Source organism: Rousettus aegyptiacus, unplaced genomic scaffold (genome assembly GCF_014176215.1).
Source record: "Rousettus aegyptiacus isolate mRouAeg1 unplaced genomic scaffold, mRouAeg1.p scaffold_m13_p_4, whole genome shotgun sequence".
Taxonomy (NCBI): Eukaryota; Metazoa; Chordata; class Mammalia; order Chiroptera; family Pteropodidae; genus Rousettus; species Rousettus aegyptiacus.
The window spans coordinates 115,899,690-115,923,676 of record NW_023416307.1 but is presented as its reverse complement, the minus strand read 5'-3'; the positions used below and the strand labels follow the sequence as shown (position 1 = coordinate 115,923,676).

Here is a 23,987-nt window from a genome sequence, read left to right as displayed (position 1 = left end):
AAGAATAAAGTGATGACATATAACATGTATACCTTGAAAACATAATAAGTGAAAGAAAACAATCACAAAGGACCAAGTATTAAATGGTTCCACTTATATATGAAACGTCCAGAATAGGCAAATTCATAAAGACAAAGGTTATCTAGGGCTGGAGGTAAATGGAGAGTGATTGCTAATTGATTGTGGTGATGGCTGCACAACTCTGAATATACCAGAAGCCACCAAATTGTATTCTTTGGGTGAGATGTGCAATATGTGAATTTTATCTCAATAAAGTTGTTACATGAAAATTATTAGCTCTAAATTAAGGTATCTACTCTTACCAATGAAAATAACAAAAAGAACTAACCTTGAATACTTGAGAACCAGGCTCATTATAAGTTTTGGCATTTTTTGCTAGGAGATCTATATCTTTGGCCATTGCATGAATACTCTTGTAGCTTCCATTCTATAGTAAACAACAAAATACAGCAGTTTCTCTTTTTAAGAGTTAATCAGTATGACCTCTAAAAAAAAGAACTCCACATATTTTTAAATTGTCACCAGGTTCTAAGACTTTATCGGAAAGCACACATGTGAACAATATGTAAAGTCATTTTCTTTTATAAGCTATTAACATTGTCTAATTTACAAATATTTTTTGAGATAAATAACAAAACCAAAGCTACATCATTCTCATAAAAATTTGCAATTTTTTAACAAATGAAATAAAGTAAAAGTTATTTTAGCGAACACATAGTGCTTACTTATGTGCCAAGTACTAAGTTCTTCATTCATACCAATTCATTAAAGTGGATTTAATAATGTGAAGTAAAACTCTAGTCAGGTCAGTCTAGCACACAGGTTAACATTTTGTGAGTACCTACTATGTACCAGGCTCCATATTAGAGCTTTCACATCTTATTCAATCCAAAATAGCCCAGGAGACTCAAAATTGCTTCAATTTACAAAGGAAAGGAAGAAAGAAACAATCTATGCAGAATGTACACATGAGAAAAAGACAGAAACGAACAGGCATGTTCTAGAGACTGAGAAAACCAAATGAAGGGGAGTACAGAATGGGGAGGGGTAGAATCGTAAGCACAGGCTGCATAGGTAGGGTAGGGACAAATGAGATAGAGTCTAGGCAAAGCAGAGGAGCTGGTTATTTGCCATGTAGGAAGACCCAAAATCTGAGCACCCTTTTTATTTGCAAGAAATTCCAGCACAAGTGGTAGGAAAGGACCAACAGAGAGTAAAACTGAGCAGATGGTAGGTTTGCCAGCAGCCTGGGAGCCAGGGAAAGAGGAAATAATTCATGACTGTCTTGAGGGACTAATGCTAACAGCAAGGGAATGGAAGTCCTAACTCCTGCAAATGACAGTGGTAATAGCAATGGCATCGCAAAGAGAATGTGCATGACCTCAGCTGTGCCATGATGTCCCTGACTGAGTACTGCCTATTTTCCTATGGCTAGTTCTCCCACCTTCCTTCCCATTGAGTCCATATGATATCCAATATTCTTTTCATGGATTTCCTTTCTGTTTAAATTAGAATTGGTTATCACTGAACTGGTACAAGGAACTACAACTTGCTTTAGCAGGCGATAGAAGACAAGTCTCTGGGCACTGAAATAGCAGGAAAAACGCTAGAGTTAGAGAAGCAATATACAGAAAGCACTAGAGAGCCTTTCATTAGAGAGAAAAACTATTATAATAACTCAGATATAAGAGAACAAGGATCTTGATTAGGGTGATGATGAAAGGAGGTAATTCTGTGGGGCTTTTAGAAGGAAAAAAGACAAAACTAAAGGTCATAGAGAGAAGACTAGGGTTGAGGTAGAGATGTTTGAAGATCTTATTTGATTTTCAGTATTATGAGAACATCTCTCTTTCCTAGATAGATGTCAGGAACCCCAGGGATCTGAGTTCTAGGAAACAAAGTCACTCCCAGGAGCAGCTACTGGGCTGCCTGAAAAACCAGGTGATACCTTAATCTGTATTTTAACATGCAATGCAAATATATCTATGGTACCAGTAATTACTGCACTGTTACTCTTTACTACTCTCAGAATTTAAAGCCAAGGAAGTTTTTCCCTCCTGGCAAACCACTGTGCTTTCAGTCCCATTTCTCTCAGTGAGACTATATTATTATATTTTCCTTTTTGCTTTATCTATTAGGAGCGCCACACCCTCCTTACCCTGGGAGGACCAGTAGCTCACAATGGCCAAGGCCACATCCCAGAGGTGCTCTGAGAGATGCTTCATATACATTATCACCAACCTCTACAACTCTGTGATACAATACTACTGCACTCAGTATACAGCAGAGGAAGTAGGCACATTGCCTGATCAAAGTGACATAGCTAGTAAGAAGCAGAGCTAAGAAAATAGCCCATATCAGTCCAAAATCTAAAAACCAGACTTCTGATATAATTTAGCTCATTCTCCCTACACCTCCCTTAACCTTTGGTCATCCAATTTTAAATCTCAGTCATTCATCCACTGAATTAATATTACTGAGCACCTACTTTATGAAGAGGAAGTAACAATGTAGCAGTTAGGAAGGAGCACAGACTCTGGAGCCAAGCTATCTGAATTCAAATCCTAACTTTTTTCCTTACTAGTTGATGACTCGGGCAAGTGACTTACCATCTCCGTGCTTCAGTTTTCTCATCTCTGAAATGGGGATAATAGTATCTACCCCATGGGGTTGTTTTAAGAATTTATTGGCTAATACATATAATACATAAAACACAGCAATCACCTAGCAACACCTATTACTGCTGGAGATATAGGAAAGGGGGACAAAGAGAATAAAATCTCTATTTTCACTGATCTTACACTCTGACATCTGTTTCAGGTAACTTTTATTCTGAGGTATCCTAAAACTATTTGGAAGATAAAAATAAACAAAGCTTTTATTGCCAATGTACTTTTCACAATTAAAAATATCCATGACCAATGCTTTTTAATTTTTGTCCTAAGAGCAAGATCTAATATGCCAATGAATAATTTGCTTTCCTCCCTACAGAAAAAATGCAAAAGGGATGCTACACTGCCTCTTTCAAAGCTATAATCAGTAACATCACTCTCATTTGCTAATAACCCCTTACAAGAGACATCTGCTTCTGTTTTCTAAAAGCCCGTAATAAGACCATAGGGCAATCTACCTTAAACCACATATGATTACATATACTCATCTTCATACCTGTATCCTCTGGGCAATGGTCTTGAGATCTATAGGTTCCTTAATTATTGCATAATAGTCTGGATATTGCTGGAAGAGAAAACCCCAAGCATGCTAAGTAAGTAAAAGTATCCAGCTAATGAGAACAAGGAAACACACTGACAATCTTAATCAACTGACCATCTTTGTAAGATATAAAAATCTTACAAAGACACAGCTATACAGCATATTGTTATATTTAAAGCAGAAAGAATTAGATTTAACAAGCTTCATGAAATACCCAACAGCCATGTTGTAGTTTATAGTTAGCATTTGGTAATTATCATTATATACAACTAATATATCACTACTTAATGTCTAAAAACATTCTAAATTCATAGAATCAGACAAATTAAGGTCCTAAGATACTGATGCCTGGAAATAAATTAGATGAAATGTTTTTGAAGGGCTAACTATAAGCTCTTTTAATTTTGCAATCTAACTAACACAATAATATCCTATTTCATAAAAAATTCTTAAGGAACTATAAGAAGTCAGGTTGTAAGATATATCAGTTCCATGTTTAACGTAATGCTTCTACTTATTTCAGTCAAAACATTTTTTTCAAAATAAAACATTTTAAATAAAACTATGTTAAATAAATGAAGCAAATTATAAGCATTCATTTTATCAATATTAGCTTATCACAAGAAAAGAAGCTAAACATGTTAAAGGAATGTCCTTGAAGGGTTTCACAAAACCTAGAGTGCATGCACTGCCCTAAGCCTTTCCTACAGGTTTTGTTCCTTAGAGGAAATAATTGAAGTCAACTAAAACTCAAGTTGGTCTCCTTAGGTTGGGAAGTTAGACTATGCTCTCCAGGCTCTTCATACCTGTTCAAATCCTGGAGCCCAAACAATAAAAAGCAGGAGGCCACAGCTTTCACATAGTTACTAGGCTGAAGGGATGATCTCAGTGATGCTTCATCTTATCTCTCACTTTACTCTTCTGTTTTTTTAACCTTACTCTTTTCTTTGCTTGGATCAAACACCTTTCTTATCTCCTCTCATCACCAATTTTACTTCTGAGTAACCTAGTTTAGAAGACAAATTATGGCAAAGCCACCCAGGCTGGGGTACAAGGTAATCCAAGCTGTTGGCCCATGTATTCTCAATTGACCTCTCCCACTTGGGAAGAATTTATAAAGGAAAGGTAAAAACTGCCCTCCATTCCAGGTCTCAGTCCTGTAGTCTTTCAAATTATCATGCCCTGAGAGACCAATGGGAATCTGATTTCCCCAACCAACTCCTGCTGCATGGTGTCCCCAAAAGCCCTCGCAGAATGAGGGAACCAGATATTAATATATTACTGCTCCAAATCACTCTTAGTGGCTTGACCACTACCAATTATCTCTATCTGTAGAGTAAGAATAAATCTTGAATAAAGATTGTATTTTTTTCTCCTAATTTTTGTACTGGGGTAAAAAATACATAAGATTTACCATTTAACCATTTTAAGTGTCAGTTCAGTGGCATTAGGTACTTATTGTACAGCCATCAACATCATCCATCTCTAGAGCTTTTCGTCTTCCCTAACTGAAACTCCATACTCATTAAACAATAACGATCTACTTGCTGTCCTCTTCCTGCCAGTCCCTGACAACTGCAATTTTACTTTCTGTCCCTATTAATTTGACTACTCAAACTACCTCTTATAAAAGGAATCATACAGTATTTGTCATTTTGTGTTTGACTTATTTCACTTACCATAATGTGTTCAGGGTTCATTCTTATTATAGCATGTGCTAGAATTCCATTCTTTTAAAGGTTGAATAATACTCCATGGTATGTATAAACACATTTTATTTATGCATTCATCTGTCGAGGGACACTGAAGCTGCTTTCATGTTTCAGCTGTTGTGAATAATATTACTACGAACATGCATATACAAATATCTTTGAAACCCTGCTTTCATTTCTTTTGTGTATACACACCCAAAGTGGAACTGCTGGGTCATATGATAATTCCACGTTTAATATTGAGAAATTGTCTGTTTTCCTCTTTCCTTAAAAGTATTTCTAAAAGCAGTTTTTACAGTTCCACAGGCTAAAGTGGGTGTGACGCCAGACAGGGACCCTGACACTTTTTAAAAGGGTCTTACTTGATTAGAATAACTCTTCCTCTTTGGGATAGAAGAGAACCTATTAGGTCTCTTTCTCTTTTCTCTCATGAGGTGACCAAAGAGAACTAAAAGAGAAATAACTCATTTATCTTCCTCTCACTCTGTCTCCTGAGCAAAGAGAATGTTTCTTTTCTTTTTATAAATAAATTGTTTTGTTTAGGTGCTTACTTTATCATTTAAGAATTACCCATCTTAGAAACAACCCAAAAGTCCATCAAGAGATGAGTGGATAAGCAGATTATGGTATAAACAAAATGTAGTATATACATTCAACGGACTATTATTCAGCCTTAAAAAAGGAAGGAAATTCTGACATATGCTACATGGATGGACCCTGTATATATTATGCTAAGTGAAATAAGTCGGACATAAAAAGATAAATATTGTATGATTCCTCTTATATCAGGTACTTAAAGTAGTCAAATTCACAGAGAACAAAGAATAATGGTTACCAAGGGCTGGCTGGTTGGGGATTGGGGTTACAGTTTAACGGGTAGAGAGTTTCAGTTTAGGAAGATGAAAAGTTCTGAAGATGGATGATGGTAATGGTTGTACAATAATATCAATGTACATAACACCACTGAACTCTACACTTAAAATGGTTAAATGGTAATCTTATGTGTATTTTATGACGATAAAAACTAAAAACAAAAAGAATTACTAATCAAAAAACAAAAACACACATTTTTTAAAAAAACCCACAACCTCCTGGTTAAGTAAAATGATAGAACATATCCTACATGCCTTCCACTAAGGCCATGAGAAGGGTCTGCTGGCTACCTCCAAGCCTTCCATTAACCTTACTGTATTTACTAAGAATAAAATTTTTGAAGTACTTAAACACACACACACATTAATTCACCTGTCTCTGAATATATCACTTACCACTTTAGAAGGCAGTTTCTGAAAAAGTTCGCTAATGAGATGTCCTGATGGATTTGTGGCTACAACTATGGCTTCAAGAAGCTGCTCCAGGATCTCTTTCAAGTAACTTGGAGAAGACTAGGAGGAGAGTGTTAAAAAAAGAGATAAGAGAAAGAAGTATTTTGTGAGAGAAATCAACAAATAAGTGCTGATATTAGTTTCTAACATTTTAAAGTAACTCAAAAGAGTAACTTCTAAGCAGTACTTATTTTAGGTACAAGTTTTAAGAATAGCACAGAAATGCTCTGATGCTGAATGTGGAGGTTATACTCCTAGAACAGCATATATGAAACTAATTCCTTATATATTTCAGTAACTAAATCCCATAAATCAGGTTTTTACTAAACTCTACTTCTACTTCACAGTAAACACTATAACTGAAATTCAAGTGCCATATGTGTGAATTGATGGAAAAGCAAACCTTTTTTAGGGTTTGAGCAACTGAGACAGAGAAAACGCATCCCTTGATATGTGGTAATTTCTACATGTGCTGTTCATATCTATTGAAGTCTTGGTATTCTAGAAGAACAATTACATATGTAAAGTGAGAACTACATATTTTTAACCATGGGGTGCTCTGCTAGATTTAACAACAGAATTGAAGTTATATCAAAACTGAATGGAGATTAAGTTCACTGATGCACATCACCTTTGCTTTCCGGACTGGCTGGTTAATTCCTATCTTAGTCACTGTTTCGACATAGGAAGTATATACCCCAAAGAGTACTTGGCCAGGGAGAGTCTAAAACCAGTTTCTAAGATGAGGAATAAAATGTCTCAGTCAAGGTGTATATTAAATGGTACTTCAAATCCAAACCATGTTTTGTGAATATAGAATAAAAATTAATGGTTATTTCTGGTTTAAATAATAAAAGCACTATTATTTTTTCCCTAATCCAACAGAGATCTTTTTATTTAGTTTAGTCGTAAGAGCCAACATTAACTCTACTGAAAGGGCACTAACATCTCTTGGGCCTACCATGGTGCCTGGCAAAAAGACACACAATAAATATTTAACACTTAAGACATGTGATTAGCTGGGAGTCCCCAACCAAGTAAGCTTGAAGAACCAACATAACACAGATGAAAGCAGATTAAAATACTCATGTTTAAATCATTGACTTCCTGACTAAAACATGGCACTACAGAGTTAGGTTCAAAAAGAGGAGAGTTATATTCTACAGATGAGATCCCTTTCCTCCCAATCCTACCACTACTCTGGAAATGTGTTACAGGTGACAAAGGGAGCAGGATATGTGAATGCATTCATATCACCTATTCCCACAACTGGGAAAATCCAAGAAAATCATTCTTAATTTAAAAATGAGAAACTTGAAAATTCCCTCTCTCTTTATGAGAACTTTAGGGCTAGAAAAAAGCTTGGGAGGTATAAATATGAACATGTGAGATTCTTCCAATTTCTTACTGAAAGAAACACAGGCAAATCCAAAACGTAGGCATTTTCATTTTTGACTATAACCCTGGTGGCCTATAATAAGGCTGAGCCCCCTATTGGAAATGAATGTTCTACTCAGGAAAGCACGAGTTAAGGTGCTGCTCCTACACTAATATCAGAGAGTAAAATTCCAGGGAATCCCTAGTTAATTGCCTAATTCCGATCACTTCGTTTCCAGAAAGAAATTGACAAGATGCCTAAGAACTAAATTTTGAGACTCCAAGAAGAATTCATGTTTTGAGAAATTCACCCACCACTGCTTCCTTGTGTTGACGTTTCAGCAAAAGGTGATCTACATAACTTGGAGAAGAAAGGGAAATGTTCTGCTTTGAGTACCTTGCTATTTAGTTGTAGAAGAGATATATAATTCCATATACTATTATTTCCCCCTCTTTTTAAACGTGTGTTTATTCAGCAAGAATTTATGAGTACCTACAAGTCAGGCACAGTCTAGATGCCAGCAATAGGTGAACAAGGTGAAATCTTTTGTGGACTATCATTCTACCTGGGGGAAAACAGAAAGTAAACATGTAACCTAATAAACGAGATATTTCACATATAGGGATAAAAATTGAAAACCATAGAACAGAGTGATGTGATGATAGAAAAAGAGGATTGTGGAGCAAACAATTTGGATAGGCTGCTCAGAATAAGGCTCTCTTACTTGATGTTATTCTAAGTGATATTAGAATAATGAAAAAGAACCAATGACAGGAAGAACCAAGGGAAGCACGTTCAAGCAGAAGTAAGAGCAACTGCAAAATTCCAGAAGCAGGAATATACTTGACACGTTCTAGGAACAGTACTCAGTCTAACCTATGAAAATATTACTAAGGTGATTCCACTGACTCTCCAACTTTTAATCACAACACTGCATACTCTTACATGATATCTCAATCTAGAAATATTAGATCAGTTCTTGATAATATGAAGATTCTCTTTAAAACTCAGCAGGAAATATGCATCGATATAAGAGCAATTCATAAAAATAGTCACGCATGGGACACATTGTCCAGCCTGTCTTAGGATCTCTTGTAATTGTGGTGGGGCTCTCTGGCTGCATGCCCCTTTACCCTCCCAGTTACCAACACAACTGCATAGAAAGCCGAGCTGCTTACAGCAGCCCAGAAGAAATCACAAGGGCCTTGCCCACGTCCCAGAAGCCAATCTATCATCCATTCCAGCTCCACACTTACTCCTTCAGTCACTGTGCCTTGATTGTCTTGCCCATCTTCATCATCATCTTCATCATCCACTTCTCCTTTCTGAACAAACTCATTTCTTGTTCGAAGGTACAGATCCCAGAGTTTGCAAGCAGCTTTATATTCAGGAGAATCTGGCTATACATTAACAAAGAGAAAAAATATCATGTTAGTACTTTATTATATAAATCAATTACTACTTTTGAAGAATTTTGTTCCAGCAGAGACTGGTATACTACGACAGAACTCTGAAAACGCTATTACAAATTTTAAAATTCTTCTAATTAAAAGATACAAGGGCCTCAATTTCTCGTCTGTGTATGCTTTAAAGGCATTCTGAAATCAGATTAATTAATTTATGCCCTATCTTATTACAGAAACTTGAGGCAGAAGATAAATGATTTGCTAAATTAAGACTAATTATTAATAAGAAGGACAACTTAAAGAATAAGATCTATTGCAGCCACTATGGAAAATAGTATGGAGATTCCTCAAAAAAACTAAAAATAGATCACGTGACCCAATTCCACTTTTGTGTATTTATCTGAAGGGAAAAAAAAAAACTAATTTGAAAAGATATATGCACCCCTATGTTCACTGTAGCATTATTTATAATAGCCAAGCTATGGAAGCAACCTAAGTGTCCATCAATAGATAAATGGTTAAAGAAGATGTGGTATATATACACACAATGGAATATTATGCAGCCATAAAAAAGAATGAACTCACACTACAACCATATGGATGTAGACGGTATTATGCTAAGTGAAATAAATCAGAGAAAGACAAGTATCACACAGTTTCATTTACATGTGGAATCTAAAAAAAAACAAATGAACAAACAAAACAAAACAAAAACAGACTAAAAAAAAACTGAGACCAAAGGAGGAGGGGATGGAAAGATCTCGGTGAAGGGGAATATAGTCAATGATATTGTGATAAGTTTGCACAGTGACAAATGATTACCAGAATTAGTGGGGTGATCACACTGTAAGGTATGGAAATAGTCACTACATTGTACACATGAAACAAGTCAAAAAGATAGACGCTACTGATTGCTCTGATACCACTTTTATTTTTAAAAGTATTTAATACCTTATTTGAATATTTCTTTTTCCGTGGTGCAAATGAACTCTAAAACGTTCCAGTAAAACCAATGCCTTTTTAAACCAACTTTAAAAATGCATCCATGTGCCGCCAATAAGGAGTAAGCAATGTTCAAATAGCAAGAACTGAGCAAGCGGAAACCCACATTGTAAGTAGAACACTGAAGGTACTGTTCACCTTGACAACATTTATAACACAAGATAAACCTCAGCTTTAGTTTTCAAAGCTCCTGGAAGATGCAAGGACAAAAGATAAAGGCCAGGTTCCACCAGAGGCTGGGACTCCAAAGGCCATGGCTACGGTGTAAGTGGAAACTCAAAACAATTTAGTTTCTGAGCTGCCCAGGAATAAGGAAACAAGGAAGACCACACACTGCAACCTCCACCCAGCTCAACCCATGCCTATCTCAAACACTGGCACTGTGGGAAAAGTAGAGGTGCAAGATGGATCTCCTTTGAGAACTCTTCATTAGCTAGTCCTAACAAAGATAGGCCAGATGCCTGGAATAAGCAAAAAGTATCTTCTTTGGATTAACCCAACTTCCATCTAAGCCTCAAAAAACCTCTACAGATAGTTCCAAAAAATATGAGATCATGGACAAAATTCATTAACACACAAGAATGAAAGAATCACAAGAGAAAGTCAGCAGAAATGAGAGCAAAATCAGACATGCAAATACTTCAGATACTGGAATTATCTGCCATAGAAAAATAAGTATGTTAAATGTTTAAAAAAACAATGGGATTAGATATAAACAAAGTGCAGGAAACCATAAAAAAGAAATTACATCGAAAGTACAAAAAATAGAATATTAGAACATAAAAAAGCAATATTGGTTTAAGAGCAAATTTCGAAGAAAACTGGAAAAACTAAAGAAATGATCTAATAAGCAACACAGACATAAAAAAGGGGACTATGAACGGTTAAGGGAAATGGAGACCTAAGAGAGTTCTAATATAATTTCTAATCTGAGTTCTATAAGGAGAGAGAGAGAATGGGGCAAAGGCAATATACAAAGACACAGTGGCTTGAAAACTTTCCAGAGGTGATAAAAAGCACCAATCGAAAGATTTAGGAAGCCCTAAAACTCCCAAATTATAGATATTCATATCTAGACATATCAAAGTGAAACTGCAGAATACAAGACAAAAAGATACTAAGTAACTAGAATGAAAAAACAGATAACCTTTAAAGGAATTACAATTATCCTGGCATGAATTCTCAATAGCAATAAAAGAATGAAGAATAAAGAAAGTAGTATGTTTGTGAGTAAAAATACCAACTATACCTTAAAAATGTGAATTATATCTCAATAATAAAATACATAGTCTTAAAAATCTAAAAACATTTTTGCAGTATCTTTATGAACATTTAAAGCGTTGCTAAATACATTAAAAGATTTAAAGAGACACCAAATTCAAAGATTAGAATACTCAATATTATCATGTCAATGCTCCAAAATATGATCTACAGGGTCAATGAATTTCCAAAACAAATTACAAAAAAATTTTTTGTGCTTAACCCACAAATATTAAAATGTAGAAGGAAAAGCCAAGAATACATAAGGAAAGGGCCAACAATAGTTGGCATGCTTTCTTTAACAGATAAAGAATTATAAAGCCAAAGAAATTAAGGCAGAAATAGAATAGCTCGGGAAAAAGATAAAACTGGCAGAACAAAAGGAACAGATTACAAGGCTAGAAAGAGACCTATAAGAACATGGAAACAATGATAGTACTGACAAAGCAGACAAATGTGGAGAAAGTAGCCATTTCAAGATGCTGCTTATACCTGTGGGGAGAAAAAAACCTCTACCTCACAAAAATCAATCTCAACTGCACTAAAGGCTTAGATGTAAATGATAAAACTATTAAACCTTTAGAAGAAAATATGAGAAGAATATCTTTATAATCTTTGGGCAAGTGGAACAAGACACAAAGGATAAACCACAAAGGAAAAGACAGATAAATTTGAATATATTAAAATAAAAAACTCCAGTTCATCAAAAGACCCATAAAAAGAATGAAAAAACAGACACACATTGGAAGAGGGTACTTGCGACACATATAACCAAAAAAAAATTAGTATTCAGAACATATAAAAATTTCTAGAAATATAAAAATAACAAATCCAAGAAACACCTGGGCAAAAGATTTGAGCAGAGATAGAAGAAAGAATGTTTCATAATGACATGAATGTTCAGTCTCTTTACTAAGAAAAGAAATACAAACTCGAACCAACTGAGAAACCACTATTCCCCTACCAGATTGATAAATATTAAAAATCTAGACAATTATCAAATTGGATACCTTCCAAATTTGATGCTTTCTTACCTTATAATAGGCTTTTGCATTGTTAAAAAGCAACTGGAAGTCAGCAGTCAGCAGATTCACATCATCATATTCCTCCATTTTTAGTTTCTGTTGGATTTTCATCAAGTCAATGGGCTGAGAAACCACTTCATAATAGTCTGGTTGATTTCTGTTATAATTTAATATTTTTTTAAAAATATATTAATCCAAAGACTATAAAAAGTTATATTTCAAATATAAAGTTACATTTCAAAATATCTGCAGAATGTCCAATATTCTAAGCGATAGAATATACTACCATTACTAGAACTAAAAGGGAATAACGAAATCAAGATACAAATGCATGCCCTGTTCAAAATATATAATAATGATATAAAAACCTAAATTAACATCTGAAATGGTCCTTTATATGCTAAATATTTATGATTTAGGGCACCAGTAATTATTTTTCTCAATTCTCCCTCAAGGGTAGGTAGTTAAGTCCATTCTAGACATGTAAGAGATTACTACTTATAAATAATCTCATGGTCATTAAAGCTTTAATATCTCTTAGGACCCTGATTAACATGTTACAGCCATATATGTATATTTAATTTTTAAAACTTTTTATTCTGACATAAAAGTTGCAAAAATAGTACAAAGAATGCCTTTTATCTGACCATTTTGTGAGTAAGCCGATGAAATGATGTCCTATCACCTCTGAATAGTATAATGTGTATTTTCCTACAAATAAGGACCACAGTTCAACAGTTAATATCAGGAAATTAACTTTGATATAGTATCAATATCTAACCCTAAGACTTCACTCATATTTTGCCAATTGTTCCAAAATCGTCCTTTATAACAAAAGGATCAAGTCTAGTATCACATGATGCATTTAGTTGTATTTCTTTAGTTTCTTTCATTCTGAAACAGTTCCTCGGTCTTTCCTTGACTATCATCATCTCGATAATTTTGAAGATTACAGTTCAGTTTTTTGTGGTGTCCCTCAATTTGGGTTTGTCTGTTTTCCTGGTAAGTTAAGGTTATGCTTTGGCAGGATTATGACAGAAATGATGTTGCATTTGTCTGTCTATTAAGTGGCACTTAATTTTAATCGTCTCATCATGTAGATGAGGTTGATTTTTGATCACCTGATTATCGTGGCGCCTGTCAAATTTTCTGACTGACCAAGTTACTGTTTTCTACCTGTATTTTACAGAGAGATACCTTCAGACTATGTAAAAGCCCATAATTTATAAATTTATTCATTTATTTATATCGATATGGGTTCCCGGATCCCTATTTTACTCAGTGAGTTAAAAACATTATAATTATTTTGATGCTCTAAGTGCCCAGGTTTGGCCAACAGGAGTCCTTTCAAGATGGCTTCTATTTCTATGTCCTTTGACATGTTCCTATCACGTGCTGAGCACTTGCTTATTTTCTGGCACCATAAGATGCTACAAGCTCATTTTTACTTTCCTTGCCCTTGAAACCATCCATTTCCCCCAAAGAACTCTGGTTCTTTTTAATAGTATATGATATTTAAAAACCAAGACCACGGTGCTCACTTCCACCGAAGGAAAAGGAAGAATTGAGTTTTTTAAAACTCTTATTGACTACTTACAATTTGAATGAACTATAAAATTAAGTATGAGGGGAACTAAAGGGGTACTCAACCTGCTATCCAGAGAAAATGTTAATTACATAACAGTTTCAGTGAGTAAATAATAAAGGATCATCCAAAGCCTAAGATCAATATATCAGTGGTGCCGAGGGAGTGAGCATTAAGGCTCTGTTAACTTGATATCCAAGGTGGCTCTCTCCATCTGGGCCTGATGGGCGATATAGCCCACTGCTCCCTGCTAAGGCTGGACATTAGCAGCCTCTGAGGCATGGAGGATTATCTGCAAACAACTGAGAACTCAAGGAGGACATGTATAGTAGTCTCTCTTTGTCTGCAGTTTTGCTTTCTGTGGTTTCAGTTACCCATGGTAAACCACGGTCTGACAAATTAAACGGAAAATTCAGAAATAATTTATAAGTTTCAAATTGCATGCTATTCATGTCATCCTGCTGTTTTCGCCAGGACCTGAATCATCTGCTTGTACAGCATATCCATACTGTATCCACTACCTGTCTGCTAGTCATTCAGTAGCAACACAGTTATTAGATTTTTGCAGTATCATAGTCCTTGTGTTCAAGTAACCTTTATTTTACTTAATAATGGCCCCAAAGTGTCAGAGTAGTGATGCTGGCAGTTTGGACATGCCAAAGAGCTGTAAAGTGATTCGTTTAAGCAAAAAAAATTAAAGCTCTTAACTTAATAAAGAAAAAACGTTGTATGCTGAAGATGCTAAGATATATAGTAGAATGAATCTTCTCTCTGTGAAACTGTGAAGGAAAAAAATTAGTCCCAGCTTTCCTATCACACTTCGAACTACAAAAGTTACAGCTACAGTACATGGTTAAGTGCTTAGTTAAGATGGAAAAGGCATTAAATTTGTGGGTAAAAGACATGAACAGAAAACATGTTCCAATGATGGCAACGTGTTGCACCAGAAAGCATTGAGCTTTTTCGAAGACTAACAAGGGATCCTCTGAAATAAGCGATATCAAGCCATTAACTGCAAGTAAGGGTTCATTACCAAGATTTAGGAAGAGGTTTGGACTGGAGAGGCTGCATCCATTGATGTATCTGCTGCCATATTTCCAGCAGAGTTGAAGAAGTTTATTAAGGACAAAGGTATGCATGTATAGGAAAAAATATACTGTATATATAGGATTCGGTACTCTTTGTGATTTCAGGTATCCACCAGCGGTCTTAGAATGTATCTTCCATGGATAAGGAGCAAATTACTGTACCTAGAAAGGACACAACCTCTTGGTAGCTCTGCTAGAAGGCTCCTCACAAACATCTTCAGAATTACCACAGAGAGTAAAGGAAGATCAGGACCCAACATTCCACTCTACATAATATGGTCAGAAAAAGGATCCTTCGACTTTCAAAATGAAATAGCTCTACTAATTTTTCCCATTTAAAGAAAAGCATAAAAAAGCAAAAATTGTTCTTATTTACCCAGAGTTAAAAGCTCTGGTGGTATTCTTCCAGACTTTATACACATGTAAACACAAATAGGACTGTATAATACATGTTCTTTCATAACAGCTTTTCTCTCTGAACAATAGATGAGGGTACTCTGCCAAGATATGGCTGCATAATAGCCAAAGCATAGCTAAAACTTAACCAAGAACAATGAGAAACACCAGGCCTGATATGTGCAGAGCCTGTGGCTATCCCTAAACCCATTTCCCCTCTTCCCAAGCTGACAGCATTCTAAGCTGCTGCATAGGTACGAAAGATCGTATTCTCCAGCCTCCCTACAAGCAAGTTCTGGTCAATGCAAGAGCTGAAGTGTGCAATGTCCAGGACACATCCTTCACATGTCTTTTTCCTACAGGCTGGAAGGTAGTTGTGGTAGTAAGCCATCTCAGATCATGCGGACAAAAGTGATAGCCCAAGGATAGCAGAATAGAGACACAATACCTGGGTTCTGAGGACTATACAAAACAAGATTCTTACATGAAAGAGAGCAATTTTTCTTATTTCAGCCATTAATTTGGATGTCTTAGTACAAGTAGCCTAATGTACTAATGGAAACAAAGTCTCAAGAGATTCACAACTATGTATCTCTGAGCTACTTCCCATAAACTCTTGAGAAAATATATGCATTCCACTGAGAGGAAGAGATACCCTCCTGGCACAGCACAAGGGGAAGGTAGCAGTGCTGATAAGGCATCACCATTACGGAGGTTGGAAGAGAGTGCTCCAATATCCAGGGCCCATATCCTCTGCCCCTCGACACTAGCCTGCTGGTAGAAAGCAGGCAGCAGAGGGGCAGTCCTTTTCTATGAGGGGTTTGTGTATTCTAGTATGATGTTCCTCCCTATACAACGTACTGGTTAAGAGCATAAGCTTTAGAATTGGAAAGACTTGGGTACGAATTTTGGTTATCTTTTAGTTAGTTCTGAAAGTTCTCATCTATAAACTGTGATAATACAAGTTTAAAAAAGTTAAGGTCTGGAAAGTGCTTGGCAATGTGTCTAGCATATGGTAAGCAATAAATACAGGCTTTTAATAGCACATGCTAATTAAATGACAACTTTTAAAAGACTGTTAATAATAAGCCAACTGAAATCTAGAGATGATTACTCATATGAAAAAGAGCCCTTCTTTTTTTTGGCTATGACTAAGTTGCAGGACTCTTTCTCTTAATTGAGAATGGTGACATTGCATCCTTTGTTGCTTGCTCTTTGAGGTGAGAAGTCTACCTTCAGCTAAACCTGCAGCTTGTTGGCTACTCACTGTAGCATCGACAATCACGAATGGGTTTAAATCTTAAATTAACTTATTGTATTAGTTTCCTACACCTGCTGTAAACAATTGCCATAAACTTAATGGCTTAAAGCACCACAAATTTATTATCTTACAGAAGTCCAAAATTGGTCTCACTGGGCTAAAAAAGCAAGGTGTTGGCATTTCTTCTAGAGGGTCTACAAAAGAATCCATTTCCTTGCCTTCTAGAGGCTACCTGCATTTCTTGGCTTGTAGTCCCTTCTTCATCTTCAAAGCCAAGAGTATAGCATCTTCAAATCTCTAACTCTTTACTCCTCTGCTTCCCTTTTCCCTGTTTAAGGACCCTGTACTTACATTGGGCCTACCTGGATAACCCAGAATTATCTCTCCAACTCAAAGTAAATTGATCGACAAACTTAATTACTCTTTGCCATGTAATCTAACATATTCATAGGTTCTAGGAATTAGAACATGGACATATCTGGGGGCCATTAAACTGTCTATAACGTGTATGTATACTTTCCAAACAAATTAACCTCAACTGCCAGAGTCTGAATGGAAGAGTGATGTTATTTTGACAGCAAGAGAAGAAGAAAACTCTAATCAGGGGGGAACACAGCCTCTACAGGGAGGTGTTTGCAATGTGCATATTGGAACCAGCAATTTTTTTTTTGTTTCACTGGACCACAGAGGTCAAGTCCAAAAGTAAGGTGAAAGAGAAAGAAAAGGTGAAAATAATTGTCGTGCATATTTTGAAAAATTAACCCCTTTAACTATGATAGCTACATGTTCAATGCTATCTTAAAGGCTGTTAAATAATTTTTTCAAACATGCTTTACTTTCACAGAACTAGAGAAAGAACAATAAACCAAATCCAAAGCTAGCAAAAGGAAATAAAATATAAAGCAGAAATAAATGATGTGAAGAATACAAATAGGAAAAAGAAAATCAGCAAAGCTAAGAGCTGTTTTTTTGGAAAAAGCTACAAAATTGATAAACCCTTAGCTATATTAAGAAAAAAAGAGATAAAATCAGAAATGAGAGAACATTACAACTGATGCTACAGAAATAAAAAAGATTATAATACTATGAAAAATAGTATGACAATAAATTGGATAACCTAGAGGAAATGGATAAATTCCTAGAATATACAACCTACCAAGACAGATTATGAAGAAACAGAAAACCTAAATAGACCCATAAGTAGTATGGAGATTGAATTAGTAATCAAGTCTCCTATCAAAGAAAAGCCCTGAATATAATGGCTTTGCTGGTAAATTCCACCAAATGTTTAAAGAAATAAAACTAATCCTTTTCAAACTTTTCCAAAACATTGCAGGAGGGAAAACTCACTTATTCTATCAGGCCAATAGTGCCCTGATACCAAAGCCAGGCAAAGACACTACAAAAAAACTGTAAACCAATATCCCATATGAACACTGATGCAAAACCCTCAACAACATACTGGCAAAATGAATTCAGCAGCATATTAAAATGATAATACACCATACCAAATGGGATTTATTCCTAAATTCAAGGATAGTTCAATCTATGAAACCGATAAAAGTAATGTATTATATTGACTTAATGCACATGATGATCTCAATGACGGAGAAAAAACACTTGACAAAATTTAATACCCTTTCATAATAAAAACTCAACAAATTAGGAAAAAATAGAAATGAACTCAATATCATAAAGGCCTTATATGAAGAGCCCACTGCTAATATCATAATCAAATTGGTGAAAAGACTGAAAGCTTTTCCTCTAAGATTAGGAATAGGACAAGGATGTTTTGCTCTCACTACTTGTTTTCAACATAGTATTGGAAATATTAGTCAGAACGATTAGACAACGAAAAGAAATAAAAGGTATCCAAATTGGAAAGAAGAACTAAAATTATCTTTGTTCACAGATGATATGATCTTATATGCAGAAAACTCTAAAGATTCCCTAAAACAAACAAAAAAACCCATTTGAACTAATAAGCGAATTCAGCAAAGTTGCAGGATATAAAATCACCATATGCAAAAATTAGCTGCATTTCTATACACTAAAAAAGAATAATCCAAAAAGAAAATTAAGAAAATAATTTCATTAACAATAACATAAAAACGAATAAAATACATAGGAATAAACCTGACCAATTAGGTGAGTTATACACTTAAAACTACAAATCTCTGTAAGAAATTAAAGAAGACATCAATAAATGGAAAGATCTCATGCTCACTGACTGGAAAATTAAACATTGTTAAAGACACCAATACTACCCAAAGCAACAGACAGGTTCAACACAATCCCTATCAGAAGCAGATTCGAGATGGCATAAAAGATAGAGGCAGTGCATACTTCCTCTCGATGATGGCATAAAAGATAGAGGCAGTGCATACCTCCTCTCGCGACCACACCAAAATTACAACAAAACTACAGAGCAACCAGTATGCAGAGTTTCCAGAAGTCTGGCTGAACAGAAGCCCCACAACTAGGTCACCTCAAATAACAGATCACTTCAAAACAACAGGAGGGGCGAAGATACAAAACGGCCTAGTCCCACAACCACATGTGCCGATCAAGAATCGGGAGGGGTATCCTAGACGGAGCGCCACCTTCCCCACCTGAGGTTGTGGCTGAGTGAGATGGAGGGCTGTGAGAAGCAGAGACCTTCCTCTTTAAAGGGCCCATTCCCGGCCTTACTCGCTGACGGACTCACTCGCTCTGAGCTCCAGCGCTGGGGCAGCTGCTCAAGGAACACCTGGGATATATGGGGAAGCACTGAGCTGTTGGGCTTCAGCACAAGGGCTGGAGGGGTGTCAGCTTGCACCCAGAGGTGGAGCCATAAGCCATTGTTCTTTTGTTGAGCCCTCCCTCCTTTCAGCCTGCAGATGCAGACACCATCGACCTAGATAACACAGGTCACTACATTCAGGGGATTCCCTGAGACTTCAACTCTCCCAACTTGTGACCCACTCAAGCTGCTTCCAGAGATTTATTCCATACAAACAGGCTGTCTTGGCTCCTGCTTGCAAACTTTCACAAAATCTCTCAAAGGCTCACAAAACCTGAAAAAGCAACATCTGGCCTCGGCATGCCCTATACCTCTTGCTGAGCAGCCCCAAGCTCCGTACCAGTAGCAGCCAGTCTCGGTTTCTGTCTTGGCCCCTTGAGGCCCCTATAAGCCCAGCACGGATGGTAGCCATATGTGGAATGCTTGGTGGCTCCAGAGGTGCACAGGCTGCAGCTGAATTTGGCCTGCAGCTAGACCTCTCCCAAGGGGCCCCACAGCACACCTACTACATAAAGTCACTCTACTAAGACCAGGAGACAGATACAGGGAGACAATCAAAATGGGGAAACAAAGAAGCATGTTCTACATGAAAGAACAGAACAAAGAAAAAGAATTCATCAAATTGGAGACAAGCAATATACCAGATGCAGAGTTCAAAACACTGGTTATAAGGATACTTAAGAAACTTAGAAGAAGAATAAATGAACTCAGTGAGAACTTTAACAAAGAGATAAAAAACAAATAGAGAGGAAAACATAATAGGGAGCCAGTCAGAAATGAAGAATACAATATCGGAGAAAAAGAGCACTTTAGAGAGAATCAACAGAGTGTGTAAAATGGAGGATCGAATCGGCAACACAGAGGATGGGGTAGCAGAGGACACCCCAAACAAAATATCGACAAGAAAAAAGAATGCAGAAAAATGAAGACAATTTAAGAAGCCTCTGGGACAGCATCAAGCATAACAACATTCACATCATAGGATTACAAGAAGAGAGCAAGCAAGGAATTGCAAACCTTTTTGAAAAAATAATGATGGAACCCTTCCCTAACTTGGTAAAAAGAAAAAAAGGATACAACCCCAAGAAGTTCACAGTCCCAAACAAGATGAACCCAGACCCATCATAATTAAAATGCTAAAGGTTGAATTCAAAGCAGCAAGAGAAAAGCAGTTAGTTACATACAAGGGCATGCCCATAAAACTGTCAGCCAATTTCTCGACAGAAACGTTACAGGCCAGAAGGGCTTGGCACAAAATATTTAAAGTGTTGAAAACCCAGGACCTACAACCAAGATTACTTTACCCAGCAAAGCTATCATTTAGAATCGAAGGACAAATAAAGAGCTTCCCAGGAAAGAAAAAGCTAAAGGAGTTCATCACCACCAAGCCAGTATTACAGAAAATATTAGAAGGACTTCTTTAAGAAGGAAAAAATATGTATCAAAAGTCTAAATAAAGAATGGCAATAACTACATATCTATTGATGAGTATTAAAAATGAAAAAGAATTAAATGCTCCAATCAAAAGACAGGGTGGCTGGATGTATGAGAAAACGAGACCCTTACATATGCTGCCAATAAGAGACTTCATATTAAAAGACACACAGAGGCTAAAAGGGGAATGGAAAAAGATATTTCATAATGGACATAGAGGGTAGGTGTCAAATGGAGCAAGTCAGATAGCGGAAGAGAAATGCCATATGATTGCATGTATATATGGAACTTAAAGACCAAAATAAACAAGATTTATTGTGGTGATCACTTTGTAAGTTACACAGATGTCTAATCACTATGTCGTACACCTGAAACTAATATAGTATTATATGCCAACTATAATAGAAAAAAAAAATTACAAAAAGGAAAGAAAAAAAACCCAATCCTATCAAATACCAACAGTATTTTGGCAGAAAGAGAAAAATCCATCCTGAAATTCATATGTAATTTCAAAGAGCCCCAAATAGCCAAAACTATCTGACAAAAAAGAACAAAGTTGGTGGACTGCCAAAGCTGATTCATAAACCAATCATCACAGAGGACTCACGCTTTTTGATTTCAAAACTTACTACAAAACTGCAAGTGTGGCAAAGATGTGGAGAAACTGGAACCCTCGTACACTATTGGCGGGAATGTAAACGGTGTGAAAATTATAGAAAACAGTATGGCGATTCCTCAAAATATTAAAACCATAATTAATACAGATCCAGAAATCCCAAGTCTGGGTATACAGTATAGCTAAAAGAACTAAAAACAGCATCTCAAAGAAGTATTGGCACCCCATGTCCACTGCAGCATTATTCACGATAGCCACGAGGTAAAAGTAATTCAAGTGTTTATCAAGAGACAAATGCATAAACAAAATGTATATTAATACAATGGAATATTATTCAGCCTTAAAAAGAAAATCCAGTCACATGCTACAACATGTATGAATCTTGAGGACATTGTGCTACATGAAATAAGCCAGGCACAAAAGACAAATACTGTATGACTTTACTTATAATAAATGCAAAGTAGTCATATTCATAGAACAGAAAGTGCAATGGTGGTTGCCAGGGGATGAAGGAAAGGGGGAAATGCGGAGTTATTTAATGGGTATAGCGTTTCAATTTTGGAATACAAAAAAGTTTTAGAAATCTGCTGTACAATAATTTGAAAGTACTTAATACTTATTGAACTATACACTTAAAATAGTTAAGATTATAAATTTTACGTTGTGTATTTTTTTTATAATTAAAAATTTTTAAATATGCTTCACTACGATCTTGACAACTTAAAAAAAAAAATCCAACCCAGTTATCATTTAAGTTATTCATTTCAAAAGAATACTCAATTACTAAACACTTTAAGTGTGGATGCAAAACCGAATTCCTCCCACTCACCTTCCAACTCACCTTCGCTTCGGTGCCCTAATGAAGAGCTCACAGAGGAGCCTGCCCTGTTCATCCTTATAGTCTCGGATGGTGTTGTAGAGTTCATGGCACACAGCAATCTACACATAGAAACAACAGAAAAATCACCAGATAAGTGAACAGAAAGCCAGTGTGGGCATATAGATTATCTTTAATAAAAACACACACATAAAAGGCAAGTAGATAAAGGGCAAATCCCTAAATAGCCATTAGGAACCCAAGCCTAAAATATGCTGACAGTATCTGTATTTAAAATAATTTAACTGATAAATATTTTGGTATCTTTCATCAGATTTATGCTACTGATTTTTTTTCTTTTATACTAAATTAATTCATATCAGTCTCTTGTTTAAAATCATCCAATAGAGGGGCTTCTCACTACTCAGAAAATAAAATCTAAACTCCTTACGTTGCCCATGGAGTATGTAGGGTAACTGCATACCCTGGCTGGGCACTTTGCCAGTCTCCTACCTCTTGACCATCTTTCTGTAATCACAACACAAAAAACCCATTCCTAACCCAGCCCCTCTGCCTGGAACATTCTTCCCCAGCACTCTGCAGGGTTGGTGCCTTCTCAACATAGAGAAATCTTTCTTGAAGGTCTGTGCCAAAACAGACCAAATCACCCAAACTTTTCTTCTTAGTACTTATCACTAGCTGAGGATACTTTATTATTTTTTATTTATCTGTTTCCATTCTCCTTCCCCTCCTACACTAGAATTTAAGCTCCATGTGAAAAACTGGCTTGTCTTGCCCAATCACCAGAATAGTGCTTGCCACCTGACACAGTTATTTGAGTGAATATATAATGTGATATATTGATATTCCTTATTTCATAATACTGATGTATTACTGTAAGATTTATGGCTCAACTTTTTATAAAAGAAAGGTTAAGAATATTAATCAAGAGGAAAAAGAAATGGAGGCCTTGCATCTTAACCATTTATTATTAAAGGAAGGGTAGAGTATCATAGGAAAAGAGGAAGAAACTGTGTGATCCAAATTACTCACAGGATCTACAGTTGGAAGATTGGAAAGTCTCCTCCTTTTCCTGCTTGGGCCTGGTGTGGACACGGAATGGTGCCCGTCGTCAAAGTCCCCACTGACACTACTGGAAGGGGAGGTAGCTCTTCTTCTTTTGGAACCCATTGAATCCAACTTCTTCTATAAGAAATAATTAGCCATGTTCTTACATTTAAATTTAGACTCTGCCACCAAGCCCTCAGCTGGCCACCTGATATCCAGCTTCTGGTTCACAGGGGAGGATATTTTAACTGTTGCAAAGAAGCTTGACTAAGTTTTTTCAATGGAAGTCCTGGACCTTGTTGCTTTAGTTCCTTCATTAACCAGAATGTTACATTTTCAGCTTGGATGCAATAAATTTGGCAAAAGTGTACTCATTTGTATATCACTAATTTTGATATACTGCTTCAAGGACCCCAAATTATTCTGAAGTCTGAAAACCCACAAGTAATGGTATACCACTGTACTGAAGGTATTGATCCCTCATCCTCTAAGACAGCCAGGGAAACCTTGGGGACAGAGGCCCCAAAGCAGTCACCTCTGAAGTCAGCAGCCTCATCTGTCTTCCCCAGTGTGCCTTATAATTATGATCATTTTCCAA

The 23,987-nt window shown here is 36.2% G+C and overlaps 1 protein-coding gene across 22 annotated transcripts in view; it reads right to left on the bottom strand.

The window, feature by feature from the left end:
• Positions 1 to 23,987, bottom strand: part of PBRM1 (polybromo 1) — a 99,277-nt gene that overhangs the window by 71,111 nt on the left and 4,179 nt on the right. For 17 of the 22 annotated variants that reach the window (XM_036219239.1, XM_036219235.1, XM_036219242.1 and 14 more), the window contains 7 exons: positions 23,375 to 23,527; positions 22,346 to 22,443; positions 12,352 to 12,499; positions 8,906 to 9,049; positions 6,215 to 6,331; positions 3,190 to 3,258; positions 350 to 448 (listed from right to left, as the gene is read on the bottom strand). In XM_036219239.1, the coding sequence (XP_036075132.1) occupies positions 350 to 448; positions 3,190 to 3,258; positions 6,215 to 6,331; positions 8,906 to 9,049; positions 12,352 to 12,499; positions 22,346 to 22,443; positions 23,375 to 23,527 (828 nt within the window). Of the gene's footprint in view, positions 1 to 349; positions 449 to 3,189; positions 3,259 to 6,214; positions 6,332 to 8,905; positions 9,050 to 12,351; positions 12,500 to 22,333; positions 22,444 to 23,374; positions 23,528 to 23,987 lie in introns of those variants that run through there. The other 5 variants (XM_016121811.2, XM_036219231.1, XM_036219244.1 and 2 more) reach the window with 2 other exon arrangements.